The 15,423-nt window shown below is 38.0% G+C and overlaps 1 protein-coding gene across 1 annotated transcript; it reads right to left on the bottom strand.

Moving 5' to 3' along the window:
- Positions 1 to 7,508: 7,508 nt before the first annotated feature.
- On the bottom strand, positions 7,509 to 9,605 carry LOC148643514 (claudin-3-like). The gene has a single exon (XM_088616583.1). It carries the CDS (start codon positions 9,473 to 9,475, stop codon positions 8,834 to 8,836), a length of 642 nt encoding a protein of 213 aa, XP_088472709.1. The 5' UTR covers positions 9,476 to 9,605; the 3' UTR covers positions 7,509 to 8,833.
- Positions 9,606 to 15,423: the final 5,818 nt, after the last annotated feature.

The raw sequence follows: 15,423 nt of genomic DNA, 5'->3' as shown, positions 1-15,423 counted from the left end.
TTCACTGTGCTTTGTGGAACATCGGGGTTTTTTTTCTGCAATATACTTTCTTAGTATAAATATAAATTCAATATAAATTCTTTGTTGTTCTCGGTACAAGCGTTACAGCCGTGAGCGTGTCCAATTTTCTCGGAAGAAAATCCCATTGTTATGGGAGAATTTGACACTAACCAAGGTTTGAGCAGGTGACAGTGGCGTTTTTTTATAGTCTCGGTGCCACAGGAACTCTGCTCAACTAGCTGTGATGATGGAAACACAAATCTCATCCCTGGTGCGACTGAGATGAGTATCTCAGGGCTTTGGAGTGGGTGGATGCCCTGTGTGTACGCTTTGTGGTGATGTGATAATAGAAGAAATTAAGAATGTTGGAACTGGTCATCAAAGAACCCTCCCACTCAGTAAAACCAATAAGTTCTGTGATGTTTGCTCCTGTGATGGTGCCAACTTCAGATCCCTGTGCCGTGAAACTGCCCAGAACTGTCATCACTGGCTGGAGGATAAAGACTCAGTACAAATTGCTTTGTTTAACAGTCCTAAATTAATGACTCTTTAACTCTCATAAAGCAGAGTGTTTGACAGTAAATCAGGAAGCACAAGTAGAAAAAATCCCTGCGTAGGATCATTCTGGCCTGTGGTGTTGGATATTACTACCAAAAGCAGGAATCTGAGGGAGGTTAATAGCCTGAGAGTCAGCAGAAGTATGAGAATGGTAGACTATGTGTACAGGATAAGTGTGCATTAATAAATGTTTAAAACTTTTGACAGTGCAAAAACGCTTTACCGTTAGGGAATGGGATCTGGACCTGTATTTTTTCTATGGTGTCTTGCTGGTTTGATTTCATTCTCTTTGCAGTTGAATTCTGTGCCCAAAGACGCAAAGGTGCGCTAGTCTTTTGAGCTCCAAGTTAGGATGATGTTGTTTTTCTAAACTAGTAAACGTACTAATAATTGTAACTAAACCTCAACCTGGCTGATTATCTGCTAGTCTCCTACTTCCTAATCCTGTTGAGAGGATAAATGGCCTTTTGTGTGGACCCAATTGAAAGACAAATGTTTACTCACTGTGATGACTATCATATCCTTCCATTTTTTCCATGATCACAGATTTTTATGTTATCTTATTGATATAAAAAGTTCTGTATGCATAAATAAAGATGGTGTACTATTCTAGCTCAGAATTAATTCTTTTCAAGAGATTAAGGTATAGGGTTCTCCACTGTGTTAGTGGAATTTGATCTGTCATTTGACATATTGCAAAAGTAACAAAGCTTGTCATTCAAGTATCATTGTTCCTGAAAACCAGGGGGAAGCTTTCCTTCTCAAAGTATTCACCATGGTTTCAAATATAATCACAGAGTCTGAAAAAAAACCCAGGCCCTTTAATTTTATTTAAGATAATGCAGGACTAAGAGTGGCGTTTCGAGTCCGGTAGCACCTCTGCGTGATTATACCTCCAGAAAAGCGCTTTTGTTTGCCCACGAAGGCGATGAAAACAGCGACGGTATTTGCTGTATCCTCAGTGTAAACAGGGAAGGCCCTAGTTCTGATAAGGTCAGGTGCCTAGCAACTTCTCTTTTCCCTGTTCCCAGTATCGGTCACATGACACCAGTTTCGCTGTAATCACTAGAGCACAGATGAAGAGAGGAATTGAGTTTCCTGGAGGCTCTTGGTTTTTAATTGAAGAGCATTTGGTAACGGTGTATAAGTTTCGCGCAACAAAAAGCCGGTGACTTTTATATCACTCTAAATCGTGCCCCTGAATTCCACCTGTTGCAACACATTTGGTTGTTTACCAAACTCCGTCTTTTTTTTCAGACGGTCTAAAAAACTTTGAGTTCATTGAGAAATATATATATATATGTTGATGGTGCTTTATATTTACAGTATGTATGTAGGGTGACACGTTTTTCACCGTGCACACGAGCATACGCTTCTATGACGTACCTGTCACTTTTACAATTTACATTTTCTTCTGTATTTTATTTTGTGTGTTTGTTATTTAATACGTCTTCCCGCAAGCGTGTTTCTGCTAAGCAAATAACCAACAATAATAAATGGCACGCTACAGACTATTGTTTAGGGGAAGTACACATTTGTTTCTGCTTTATAGAATTCTCCAGTTCCACATCGACTATTGAATAATTTTATCTTTGTTTTTTTGGAGACATGGAAGATTATGCAGATAATCTCTCTAGATCGCATGCATTTAGTATATTTTTAATATGAATGGTCTTCTAGACTTCCTCAATTCCTGCAGTTTTGGACAAGTACTTGTTTAATTATTGAGAATGCCTGTCTTTCCTGGGAGTGGGTTTTAAACAAGATCTTTGTGAGATGCTGTTAATGATGAAAAAAGAAAAAGTAACAGAAACAGAGAGAGAAGCCAAGTCCTTCAGCCAAGCCCTAATTCACCTTTTTCCTGAACTAACCTACATCTGTTTGGCTGTAACAGCCTTTGCTCGACCCTGAATTGTCTGGAATGCATCCCTGGGGAAAAAGAAAAACAGACTCTAACCGTATTTGCAAATACAAAGGCTGAACTCATGCACCTGGCTTATCAAGGTTCAGTACACAGAGACAAAGAGATTTTTGAAGCTGGCATCAGTTTAAATGTTTGGACCTGTTAATTGGTACAGTTGAGGTTGCTCTTTAATCCACGGCTATTAAGTCCCTTTTCATTATCTTAAAATTCCCTTCCTTATATTATAGAAACAATTTCTTCAGAATTTGAGCAACTTTGGCACTGCTACCACCTCTGGTAGACCTGAAGTAGGGGATGTCTGGTGATATAAAAATGCTACACAGGTATGGAGAGAGTAGCAGGGGCACAGAGGCACAGTGGCAAGCATCACTGCCTCAGAGTTATGGGTTCAATTCCTGGGGTGCTCAGCTGTTTGGTTGTTTTTTTATGTTCTTCCCCTTGTTCGTGTGGGTTTTCTACATGTGTTCTGATTTCCTCCCATAGTCCAAAAACATACTGGTGGCTTAAATGGCTTCTGGGAAAATTGGCTCTGGTTGTGACTGTGTGTGACCTGCTTTTGACTGGCTTACACCCCTTTGCTTGCTGGGATAGGCTCCTGCTCCCCCTCGAGTCTGTATTGGATAAAGTGGTAAGAAAATGGATGTATAAATGATGTTTATAGGAAGGACACATCATGGAGCTGAGTGATCACTCCAAGATAACTGTTATATTTTAAGCCTAACAAACTTTAAAGTGAAGATTTTGTATGTTCTCCCCCTTGTTCGTGTGGGTTTTCTGATTTCGTGTGCATGTGTTCTGATTTCTGACCAATGATGTTTACGCCTCAAATGGACTTGAGTTTGTATAAAAAGTAGTTCAAACCAAAATTAAATTGCTTAAATGTAGTGATGTAATGGAGCTCATAAGCTTTAATTCTGTCATTCCTGAGCTTTAATAGCAATGACATATGAGTCAAGCTCTTTAATAATGATTTAATACATCAATCAATGTTGACCTGGGAGATGGTATCTGAGCCTCTCACATTCCTAAAATCCTGAGTTGTCCAGAACTGTACATTTGTACCTATTTGGCCAAATAAAAAGCATCATAAGGTGTTTTAAATTAAAGACGTGATCACAATGCAGCCTCCTCTGCAGTGCAAAATGAGTGAGACCTCCTGTTTTCAGTGTGGTATTGACAGTAATAGCAGCTCATGAGTATAATTAATTGCTGCTTTTCCTCTCATCTAATCCACAGCCAAAAATGCACATAATATATCTTCACCAATCCTAAACAGTTCTCCACAGCTATTCACTGGACTTTGTATCTTGTGGTTTTAAAATAACACCCAGCTTCAATTTAGATAGCAAAGCTTTCTTAGTTTTATCCTCGTCTTGACCTCTGAGCTGTGAAGAGTATTTTTATAATTTCTAGATTTCTTGAGATGCAGCTGTATTGACAATGTTCCAGCAAAGAAATATGGTTGCAAAATCACAAGCCAACCCTAAAATAAATATTTAATTTTGTCATACACAAAATGTAATCTGAAGTAGAATTTCTAATGGGTCAAGGAAGAGGGAGCCCACTTAAGATCCTGTTATTTGTCAATCTAACAGGGCTTAATAAAATGTAGGGTAACTGATATATACTGTATATATAATCCTGTTCTAAATATTTATTTGAGGATTGCTTTACTCTGTTGTAGCTTAGTTTGTCATTAAATTACCTTTCTGTAAAAAAGCACATACAATTGAAAGCTGACTGGTACAGCTAGCAGATACATCACCCTGCAACTTCCAACTGGCAACCGACTAAAGCTACTTAGGTGTGAGCTTGGCCAGTACCTGGATGGGAGACCTTCTGGGAAAGCTAAAGTTGTTGCTAGAACAGGTGTTAGTGGAGCCAGTAAGTATAGTGATGGGGACACTATACTGTAAAAATTGTGCCATCCTTTGGATGAGTAAAGGTTTATTCCATGCTGAAAAGAGAAGAAAGGAAACACAATGTTTCCTCTGTGGAGCCTCATGCCCGAAGAAGGCTCCACAGCTAAAACCTTTACTTGTTGCTTTGCAGCCTACGCATGCTGATGCAGCTACCTACTTAAAGTCCTTCAGATGAGATGTGACACCAAGGTTCTGATTCTCCATGGTCATTAACATTTCCAGGGGGTTTCTCAAGAATAGTAGGGGTGCTATCCTGGTGTCCTGGCCAAATTTCATTTTGGCCTTGGCCTTTGTCAATCATGGTCTCCAAATAATCCCCATCTATGAATTGGCTTCTAAACTTTGTTCTCCTAACCACTGAGAGCTGATGTGTGGTGAGCGTTCTGGTGCACTATGGCTGCCGTTGCATCATCCAGGTGGGGCTGCACACTGGTGGTGGTGGAGGTAAAACACTTTGAGTATGATGTCCAGAAAAGTGCTATATAAGTGTAAGGAAATATAAATTATTATCAACTGTTTCCATTATTCAGTGCTTATCCAAATCTGTCCTGGATCCAAGAGTTTTTATTTTACAACCCTAAGAGGTAATTCCAATCTACCAGCAAAGAAACAATCTGTAATCTGTAATGGAAATAAGATGGGTTTTTTCACAAACCATTTTTGAACAATCTTTTTATTGACAACTTTTGACATATTTTACCAGTCCCCCCTTTTAATGAATGTGCTTGCTATATTCTCTCTGATGAGAAGATAAAGGCTATCTCTACTTTAAAGACAAATATTTGCTTGATAAAGTTTGGCTAAAGTTAGCAAACAGTTGCTATGAAACTTGTGATGACCTTGTAGATGTTGGAGTTGCCCCTGGGCTTCCAAACAGTGATGCAAGGTATTTTGCCACCAATTCATTTGGATGTGCAATCATTTTTTTACAGGATGGAAATTTGGGAACACTTGGATGTTTGTTTTTAATTTAATCAGAACTCTTGGAGAGACTGCTTAATTGTCCTGTATGGCAACAAATGGTACTTTAAAAAATTAATCTTTTTTTTTTTTAATCTAAGGAGTTTTGGTTGTATACAGTATAGTCCAAAGCATTCACATACCACATGGGTTTTTAAATAAATATTGACAACAATGTTTATAAATATATGTGTGTTTTGTAAAGCACAGAACTCTTTTGCGCTTTGTCAGAAATGCTGTTTTGCAGTCGTTACACAGAATTTATCGCGGGTGAATGTTTCTAAAAAAACCAAAGAGGATAGAAGAGATTTCTGGTTCTCATCATAAATCTTGTCAGTGCCTCTTTGTGCAGATTATAAAACCAAGCTGTTAAAACTAAAGACAAGGCAACAGCAAACTCCCAGTGTGTGCAGTCAGGCATAGCTGTTCAAGTGAAATGGAAATGAATGTGTGCTGGCCCTTGGGATTTTGCTGCTATGGAAACAAAGTTTACAAAGAGTGTGGCGTCCTGCTTCCAAAATAACTGCAACCCAAGAGGTTAAACCACCTTTGCTGAAAGTCATAGATTACTTGAAGGGCAAAAGAACCTGATCATTTCATTGCTTTAATGTAGTGATTAATGTCATTCAAACATATGTCTTTGATTTTTTTCTGTGGTCTGTATTTTGTCTCTGTGGTCTAGAGAAACAAGTGGTATTTCTCCTCTGCCTAAGAGGTTCAGTAAACTCTTTTTTTTGGAGGCTTCAACTGTTAAATATTTGAGTATCACAACATTTTCATTTACTATTTTGGAATGGTTTCTCATGAAAGTTTAGTTTTGTTGTCCTGTAACTAGGCTGCCAGCCATTTTCATGGGAAACTTCCTTTTAGTGCAGTGAAGATTGCCTTAACACTTTCAAATGGGGACAGTTCAGTGGTATTTCCCATAGTAAACAGGCAATATCACATCCCAAATGTTATAGCTAAGTCTTATTCTGTCCATGTTCTACAGTCAGATAAGCCATGCAAATCAGAGGACAGGAAAACAGGTGCAGCACAAAGAGCTACACATAGTAAAAGCAACATCTGCGTGTAAAGTAATTAATAGGTTTGCCTGATCTTCCATTGTTTTACATGGTGCTGAATTAAAAAAATAAATGAAACACTTTTGAAGAGTTTGCTTCCTTTACCAAAAAAAGGCATTAAATACTTGTTGTTTGAGGTTTTTACTGAAGGTTTGAATCTGAAGGTTTGCAAGCACGCTTTTGGCTACTAGCAGCTGCACTGCATTTAATTATTGATACCGTAATTTCAGGAACTTTGTGGCAAATCTTCTCAGTGAAATTGAAGTGAGTCAGGCTCAGTACCTATCAGGCATTGACTGAAGGCCTAGGATAAAGGAGCTACAGATGCGAATTCAACTAGACAGGTTTACTTTGTTGGGTGATAAGACAAAAAGCTAGGTGTGCACCACCTAACAAAGATCACAAGTCGCAAAACCCTTCAAGTGGAATTGTCTTTGAGCTTCTCTCTCTGAGGAAATTAGAAAGTGCCAGTGAGTGCTGCCATTATTAATGGAGATACAGTAGCTACCATGTTGTGACACAAGCAGGTGACAGCCGATTGTGTGTTTAACAATGATGCATATTGAGTAACAGTGCCGTTTTTAAGGTAAGGTGATATTTGTATGACTCATTAGAGACCTCTCCCACAATTGATATGCAGAAGTTTATCAATAATTCTTGCCCAAATTTCACATAATTAAAATGTGCCAAGGTCTGTCCTTCACCATTACCATTAAACATAGTTGGTTCTGAAAAAAGACCAACTGGGAGTCATCCTTTTTTATAACAGTTAATCAATTACACCTGGGTCCCTTGCAGCCCAATAAGCAATTATAATTAATATAATCAATTCATGATAATCTATGGCTAATTTATCAGTCATCAACATTAAAATCAATTCACCCTCATCTTGTGTTTCTCCAGATATAGCGTTTGAGAGTCTGGAAAATGGGTCTAGTACAATTTTGAAGTACAGAAACTAATGTTTCTGTGTGTATACTCCATTCATTCCATTGTTTAAAACATTCTTTACCAGACCATTTTAGCACAAGATGGACACCATATTTAAATTAAAGAGTTTTGAGAAAAGGAAGCCTCATGTTTTTTTTTCAAATAATTACTATCTTTATTTAAGACAAACAATGTTAGCTCTATTATTGTGAAATACCAAAATTATTCTGCAGTCATGGTGTAGTTTTACACAGGCATTGTTTACTGCTCAAGATGACCTGAAAGGCTTCTATTTACTAAAACACAGTAAAAACATGAGAAAACAAAAGTCATGCCTCATACAAATATTGTGTCAAAACATTTTTGCTGTTAGTTTTAAACATTTTATACACTTTGTCCACACATCAGCATATGTTATTTAACAAAAGGCTACAAAATACAACACAGAAAATATAAAACAAAATTCACAAAAATAATCTAACAACATTAATTTTAATTGCATAATGCAGGGAAATATTATTTATGTGTTTTTGTATGTACTGTATATGAACTATCACTGGGGCACATTAATATGAATAGTTCTTTTTATTTAATTTACATTCTGGTTTCCTTATTCAAAGCAAATGCAAAGAGACAAACTGCAGCTGTCTCTTAACCTTTCCTTGTCTTTATGAAAATAATGGTCGATGATAACTATTGCTTATTAACATCCAAACTCTTCTTTTAGGATTAAACACTTTAGAGGGAGCTATTACACATCAGAAGTCAGGATTAAAATCAATGTAGTAATAATCTACTATAATGACCTCGGTACTGAAAAAGATTTGCACATGACATAAAGCTTATATACATATAATTGAAAACATTTGTGCCTGAGTATTTTATACATTCCCTGAACACTGAAATGTTTGTCAAAAAGCAATATAAGTGAAACTAGAAAGCAATTGAAATTATTCTTCTTTGACATTGTTGTTTGATATATTTACTCAAGTTTTTGTTTCTTAAATAAATTGATTGTCAGTTAAGCAATATAAAATACAATGTACAATATACGCAACCAAGGAAAATATTGCAAGCTAACAGCTACGCAAGACATTTGTCACCCACCTATAGTCTCCATATGTTCCTGGGACGTAGCTTGTTTCCAGTTAAAATGTACAAAATGTGCAGTTCTTTGTTAAAAGTCGAAACGTAAAAAAATGTACAAAGCATAGAAAAGATATATTATGTCAGCTGAATGGCAAGCATTTGATGGTTTACCGCAATCAGATACCACCTCAATAACAGTAACTACTAGAGATCCCTAGCTGAGTGAGAGAGAAAATTGCAAAGAGGCAGAAATATCAGCAACAACAAAGGAGTTCCTTCATGGCGGAGTCCCTTGATCTACTTCAATTCACCGTGCTGTCTGTTTCTTTCTTTAAAAACAAAATGACTGTCGAAACAATGTGAAAGGAAGCTACACTTCAAAGAGTTCAGACATAGTCTTTCCTGTCGTAGCCACCTACTGATCTTGGAGCAGAGTAAGCCATTCGCGAGGCGGGATATTTCTTGTCCTTGGGCGGGCAGGAGCAGCAGAGCATCGCCCCTCCAAGGATCAGGAGAACTGCTGCAGCCCAGCCGATATACAGTGATGCTCCAAGCTCTCTTCTCTGGGCGTCTGTTACCAAAGGGTTGTAGAACTCCTTGATGATGTTGTTTGCAGACCAGGAGACGGGGATGAGCTGCAGGATTCCAGCGATGATGAACATCACCCCCGATATGATCATCACCTTGGCTTTGGAGCCCTCGTCCTCTATGCAGTTGGTACACTTGGCACCGACGATGGAGATCAAGACAGCCAAAACAGCTAAAATGATGGAGATGACAGTCAGGGCTCGGGCTGCCTGCAGATCTGCAGAGAGAGCCAGCATGGAGTCGTAGACCTTGCACTGCATCTGCCCGGTGCTCTGCACCACACAGTTCATCCACAGCCCTTCCCAGATGATCTGGGCCGTCACGATGTTGCTGCCGATGAAAGCCGTCACCCTCCACATGGGGAGAGCGCAGGAAATAATTGCAATAATCCAGCCCAGCACACTCAGTGCGATCCCCACAATCTCCAACCCTGCTGACATTGTTCTTGTTTCTTTTTTTCTAGTTCTTTTCTAAGACAATGAGAATTCAAACTGGAGAATATTTTGTGGTACACAGTAGTTCAAACAGGATCCCGTTTCTTTCTGGGGGATGATGTGGCTGTGCTGGGAAACAAGTATCTTTTATATCAGTGAACAGGTAGAGGGAGGAGTCCTTTCAGGAGATTACATCATGTGGAGGAAGGGCTGAAGATCTTTGCAACTCCTGTCCCTTTACACAGCTCTGTCAGTAAGGGTGGGGTTAACCTGCACAGAGATGCTTATGTGCCATTTATGTAGGCAGCAATAATTTGTGGCTGGGGGTATTTTTGCTTTTAGACAACAGAATTGTAAAGATGCTTACAGGTTTTTAAAAAAATCAACATTATTTAGACAATCAATCTTCCTCTTTCATCTAACATTTGCTTATTCATTTTAATTTCAGTTTGCATTCACTTTCACTTAAATGTTGAGCTTTTTGTTTTCCATGGATCAGTATTTAATTTTTTATTCATTAACAGCAAAGGTAAAAGTTTTTGGACTTTAAAACAGAAGGATGAGGAATGGTGAGAGCACAGGAGGAAAATGAAAATGGGAGACTCGAGCTGGAATCTGAAATAATATAATTTAATAGAAATATAATTTTTCGTATGTTTTAACTGTGCACCTTTTAACTGTGATTTTAAAGTTATTCTTTGTCATTCAACAAGCTAAAGATGTATTCACAAACACACAAAGCTCATGCAAAGAAATTACAATTGCACTAATATTCAGCCCTGAAAAACACATTGGAAAAACATTATTTCTTCTCTTGAGAAGTTTAAGGAACAACTTAGATGTATTACCTAAAGCACTTAAGACTAACAGAAAAATCAGTCTTTGATGAAGTGTATATTTAATCCTCTGCAATGTTCCAGCTTTGTTCTTGTAGTTGAGCCAGTATAGCAGTTCATGTTCATTAAGATTGATGCTTTAGCTATATATTTTTTATCAGGCTTCCAGTATGTACAATATTTTGAGAACTGTAATAAATGTAACAATTAAACATTCTCTCTGGTTGTCAAGCTAGTAAACATACACATTTTACATCTCGTGACATTTGGTTAAGGGATCAGATGGCACTTTCTCTGGGATAAAACGAAAATACTCGTTTTATCCTCGTTTTTTTTTAAAGTGATTGAAAGTGCTGTGAGGAGCTGGTTTGTTTCCCGGGACACAGGAAGAAATCAGTCAAGGAGAGCAGAATGTTCTTTTTTTCTTCAACTAAAAGAAAAACAAATGTTATGAACACGTGCATTATCAATAGTATCGCTCTTCCAAAGAAACCTGTTCCTGCCAAATAAAAGCTGTTTCTCATGACAAACGGCCAGACAGCGCGAATAGCAAGCAGACCTCCAGCAGAAAACTGGGAGGTATAAAATGCTACCAGTGTGTGCTGTGACTGACTTAGTAGGAGTGTTGCACACTGCACGTCTGTAATGTTTGATAGAACACATGCATTTCCAAAACCCTTCTTTCAATATATTATACCACTGCATAATCGGTTTTTACGTCTTGCACTCGTTTTTGAAGAAAGCCAGATGCACTTTACATGTTAAAGTTTGTAACGAGCCCATAAAACAAAAACAACCCAGCTGATAATGTTTGCACAAATAATTAATTAATTTTTTTATTTTTTTTACGTTAAAAGCAGGACTCTGGCAAAGCCGGAATCAGCAAAGCAGGTTTTCCTTAAAAAACAACAACAGGCGTACCATGCACATAAAACTGAAACTGCGTGTTCTGTATACACACGTACAACCAGATCCTTTTTCTAAAGGTCACAATATTTGGTATACAAATAAGCACTGCGCTTATCATCAGAGAAAAAGTAAAAAAGGGCGTTAAAATGGTCACAAAACGTGACAATTGCTAAATCTACAAATATGTTTTACTTGTAAAACGTATTTTTTGCCAGCTCCCGGTTTATTTCACTGGATGAACAGTGAGTAGATTCAAGATCATTTCCCTTGCACCTAGTAATTGCTTTCAGTTTAACATCAATTCAGTATCTTCAAATAACCATGTTTGAACATTTGGAGCAACCTGCCAAACAGCCATCTTGACAAAACCGTACACACAGCAAGGCTAGTATTTGCAGACGTCCGCATCTTTAATGCACCTGTCCGTTTCGTGGATTTATTTAATCTGGCTGGCATTCCTTAAGGAAGTGTCAGGATGGCTTTTGGGCGGACACGGTCATCACCCGAAGGAAAACATTTGAAGTCACAAATTTGAGCTCTGATAATCTGCTGCCCCATTTAACCTTTGACTCGTTGCATATTCAAATATTCTGTCTTTTAGCAAAGGTCATGTCATGCTTCACGACAGTGAGAACATGGTGAAACTTAATCAAAGATTTTGCTATAAATTCATAAAGATAATACAGTCCCAAAGTTTCTCTCGTGCTTGGAATGAAACCACTCCTTTTCAAGAATTCTTTGAAAAGTTTTCTTTTTCCTTCGGTGAATTTGGTTATTTACTGAGGTGTAGTATACAAGGAGTGTCTTTGTTAGTATTTGTCAATGGATTATCTATGGTTTACAAGACAGATGTACTGTGTACTCATTCTACTATACTACTCTTTTAAAAGAGAACCAGTTTTCAGAATTGTGTAGCTTTATCCTATGTAAGAAGACATTCACTTTTTATTGTGTTTGAGTTGATGTAGTGTGACCAAAGATTAGTCAAATATGCATATATATGATGGAATAACATATAACATCAGGTCAAACCCAGAACAACCCCATTTATCTGCTGAGAAGATTTGTTTGCAGTTATGTGCAGGCTCTTTGCTTAGTAAACAAAATAATTTTTATTTTATCTGCAGATCTTTTTTTTCAGCATAAGGAGGAATTGTTTTGAAAGTAATGTGGGCAGGTCTGGACTTTGCCAGATCACCTCAGCTCTTACGTCTCCAGATAAAAAATGACTGAACCAGAAGTGTTGGTATGTGAAGTGAATGTCTGACATTAGGCTCATCATCCCCATGCTATTGTCTGATTAACGACATCCTTAACTGTGGTGACATTAGGTCAAATATTAAAGAAAACTTCAATAACTCACCATTGAGTAAAACATTACATGTTTTTGTAAAACACTTGGAGCCATTAATAAAGTGCAATTTTGTATATCCTTTTCATTTTAAAATAAAGTATATTTAAAAAAACTGGGCATTAAAAGTTTGTGCCCAGTTTTTTTAGATCATTCTAGAAGGACTGACACTTTCCTTTACACTTATGCAGCTACACATCCACCTCTTAAGGAACAAAACCTGTCTCGCAATACGAAATTATTTTGTGAAATGTCTGGATTGTCCTTGAATTGTCCATTATATGTGTTTAATTGTACACAAAATGCTATTCAAATAGAATCTGTAATAAATGACTCTCTTTCAGGGATAGTTTAGCATTTCTGTGCTGCTACCTCTGCTTAAACTTCTCTGTCAAAACTTCTGAGTACCTTACCAAAGATGTGTCCTCTGGAAGATTTGTTGTGACCTTGTTTTCTTAAGAATGGGCTGCTCAGTGGCTTGTCTCTTTGATGTTCTTTAATGAGTATTTCAATCATTCACTCTGCTGCTCCTGAATTCTCTAGAGTTTGGATGGTTTCCAAACCGTGTTTCAAGCATGCAGATACAATTCACTACCTCTGACTTCTGACAATCCTTGTTGAAAGATAGTACTGGGATCTATTTTCCCTCTTGACATAAAAGTATTGTACAGGGTTGTTTGTACTGTAAGTAAGGGAAGGTACCTCACACAAGTTTTACAACTAAGTAATGAAGAATAAGCAAGTCTGACACAGTAAGCACAGTAGACAAGGCTTTAATTCAAGTGTTGTTATTTAAATAGATCATGAGTTTTTAGGTCATTACTTTTTACAGAAATCACTTGGGCTCTTTCAAAGTACCTTTAGGAATTCTATTTTTTAAATTTAGTTTTTAATTCCGTATATGAAAAATGATATTTGGTGAAATTGCATAATGTAACTACTTTATTGCCTTCCATTGATGTGTTTACGCCTGGGTATCAGCAGAGCAGATTATTTGACATCACACTTTGTGTTTTTACTTGGCTTTGTGTGTGTTCTTGTTTCAGGTCTCCTTATTATTTAACATGTTATCCATTGTATAACACAAAACAATAGATTCTAAGGAGCAGACAAACCAGAAATATTAAGAAGACACACAGCACGTTCTTTAATCCGTAATTAACATTTTCCATGGTAAGAGTTTTGTATAATAGTACAATTATAATGTAGTTTCAGAATTGCATCTGAAACCAGTTTATTCTGGTTTCCAGAGCAAACAGCCAACCTGTGACTTCTCCCATGGATGGAAAACTTGCCCATCTTAGGAATTACCTCCAGCAAAACTGGGCTGCACTGATACAGCTGAGTAGACTGGAGTAATGGGCGCAATTCCATTGCTCAGGGCACAACAGCAGTGTCTGCAGTGGGTACTTAAACCTGGAACCCAGCAGTCAGGAGTCCAGAGAATTACCCACTGGGTTATAATGTAGTCACACAATGAGACCATGGAAAGGCACTAGGAGGTATGGGAAAGACAAGCAAACGGTGGCAAGCCAAAGTGTATGGATGATGTAAACAAGGTGAACATCCACACGGGCGCTTCAATTTTGAGTCATTCTAAGTCATATTGGCAGGTATGGGACATTTCCTTAAGAACCTGCCAGCCATCTTTCAGATTATCTTTGCCCATAAACCTCATGCAATTACAATGCTTGGTGATATCGTTTTGGTAATATAAATAACACTCTAAAAAAAAAACATTTCCCAATTAGTGAATTCGTTTTAGATTAAAATGTCATTCATTTTATTTTTGGGAGAGGGAAGTGGCTTAGATTGTGAAGGCTCTGGACTTGCACCTGTAGGCTGTAATTCTGACCTCCTGCTGCTGTTCCCTCGAATAAAGACACTTCAGCTGCTCCTCCACCAACTCTACACTGCCGCAGGATTTTCAAAGGACAATACAGTGCCCTTTGTATGTTTATATACAGTATGTCCAAAATTCAGCAGCCAGAATCCTGACCAGGTCTAGTGCAAGTGTTCACATTACTCCTATCCTGGAGTCCTTGCACTGGCTTCCGGTCAAATTCCGCGTAGACTTTAAAATCCTCATGCTCACCTACAAGGCTTTACATGGCCTGGCACCTCAATACCTGTCTGAACTTTTATCGCCCTACTCCCCACCTCGCAACCTCCGCTCTTCAAATTCTGCCCTCCTTACTGTCCCCCAAGCCCGTCTACATTGTATGGGCGACAGGGCCTTCTCCTGCTATGCCCCCAAGCTCTGGAACTCTTTGCCCAAGGATATTAGAGAGTCACCTTCTCTAAACTCCTTCAAATCCAGACTCAAAACCCTCCTTTTCAGAAAAGCCTTTACTTAACTGGTTCCATTCTTCACCCCTCTGCTCTTCTTAATACCATCTTCCACGGTCTCCTCTATTGTTATTGTTGTATTGTTGTAATCATAATTGTGTCCTGTCTTGTGAAATTTTCTTATTTATTGTTGTAGTCTTCTTATTTATTGTTATTGTCATCCTGTAAAGCGCTTTGAGAAGCCACCTTTAAAGGCGCTATATAAAATAAAGTTTATTATTATTATATTATTATTATATACAGACACAGCATGCACACACTTACACCAGGCCAGTTTCCCAATAAATGCACCAGGCTGTATTTGGACTATGAGAGGAAACCAGAGCACCTGGAAGAAACCCACATGAACTCAGGGATCTGTGATAGCATCCCAGGAACTGAACATCCCAGGCACGAGTGCTGCAGTACAGCCATGCTTTCCACTGTGCCACCCATTATGCCTTGTCCATATCACAATCATGATAAGAAAGAAGTTAGGTTAAACAAATCTTTGTTAACACAATATTGAA

The sequence above is a fragment of the Lepisosteus platostomus genome, chromosome 22 (genome assembly GCF_059453375.1).
Source record: "Lepisosteus platostomus isolate fLepPlt1 chromosome 22, fLepPlt1.hap1, whole genome shotgun sequence".
Taxonomy (NCBI): Eukaryota; Metazoa; Chordata; class Actinopteri; order Semionotiformes; family Lepisosteidae; genus Lepisosteus; species Lepisosteus platostomus.
The sequence above is the reverse complement of the archived record's forward strand: the minus strand, read 5'-3'. Positions and strand labels throughout refer to the sequence as shown.

What these genes read in the sequence shown, in the direction of transcription:
- LOC148643514 (XM_088616583.1), bottom strand. Translation starts at nt 9,475, where the DNA reads ATGTCAGCAGGGTTGGAGATTGTGGGGATCGCACTGAGTGTGCTGGGC.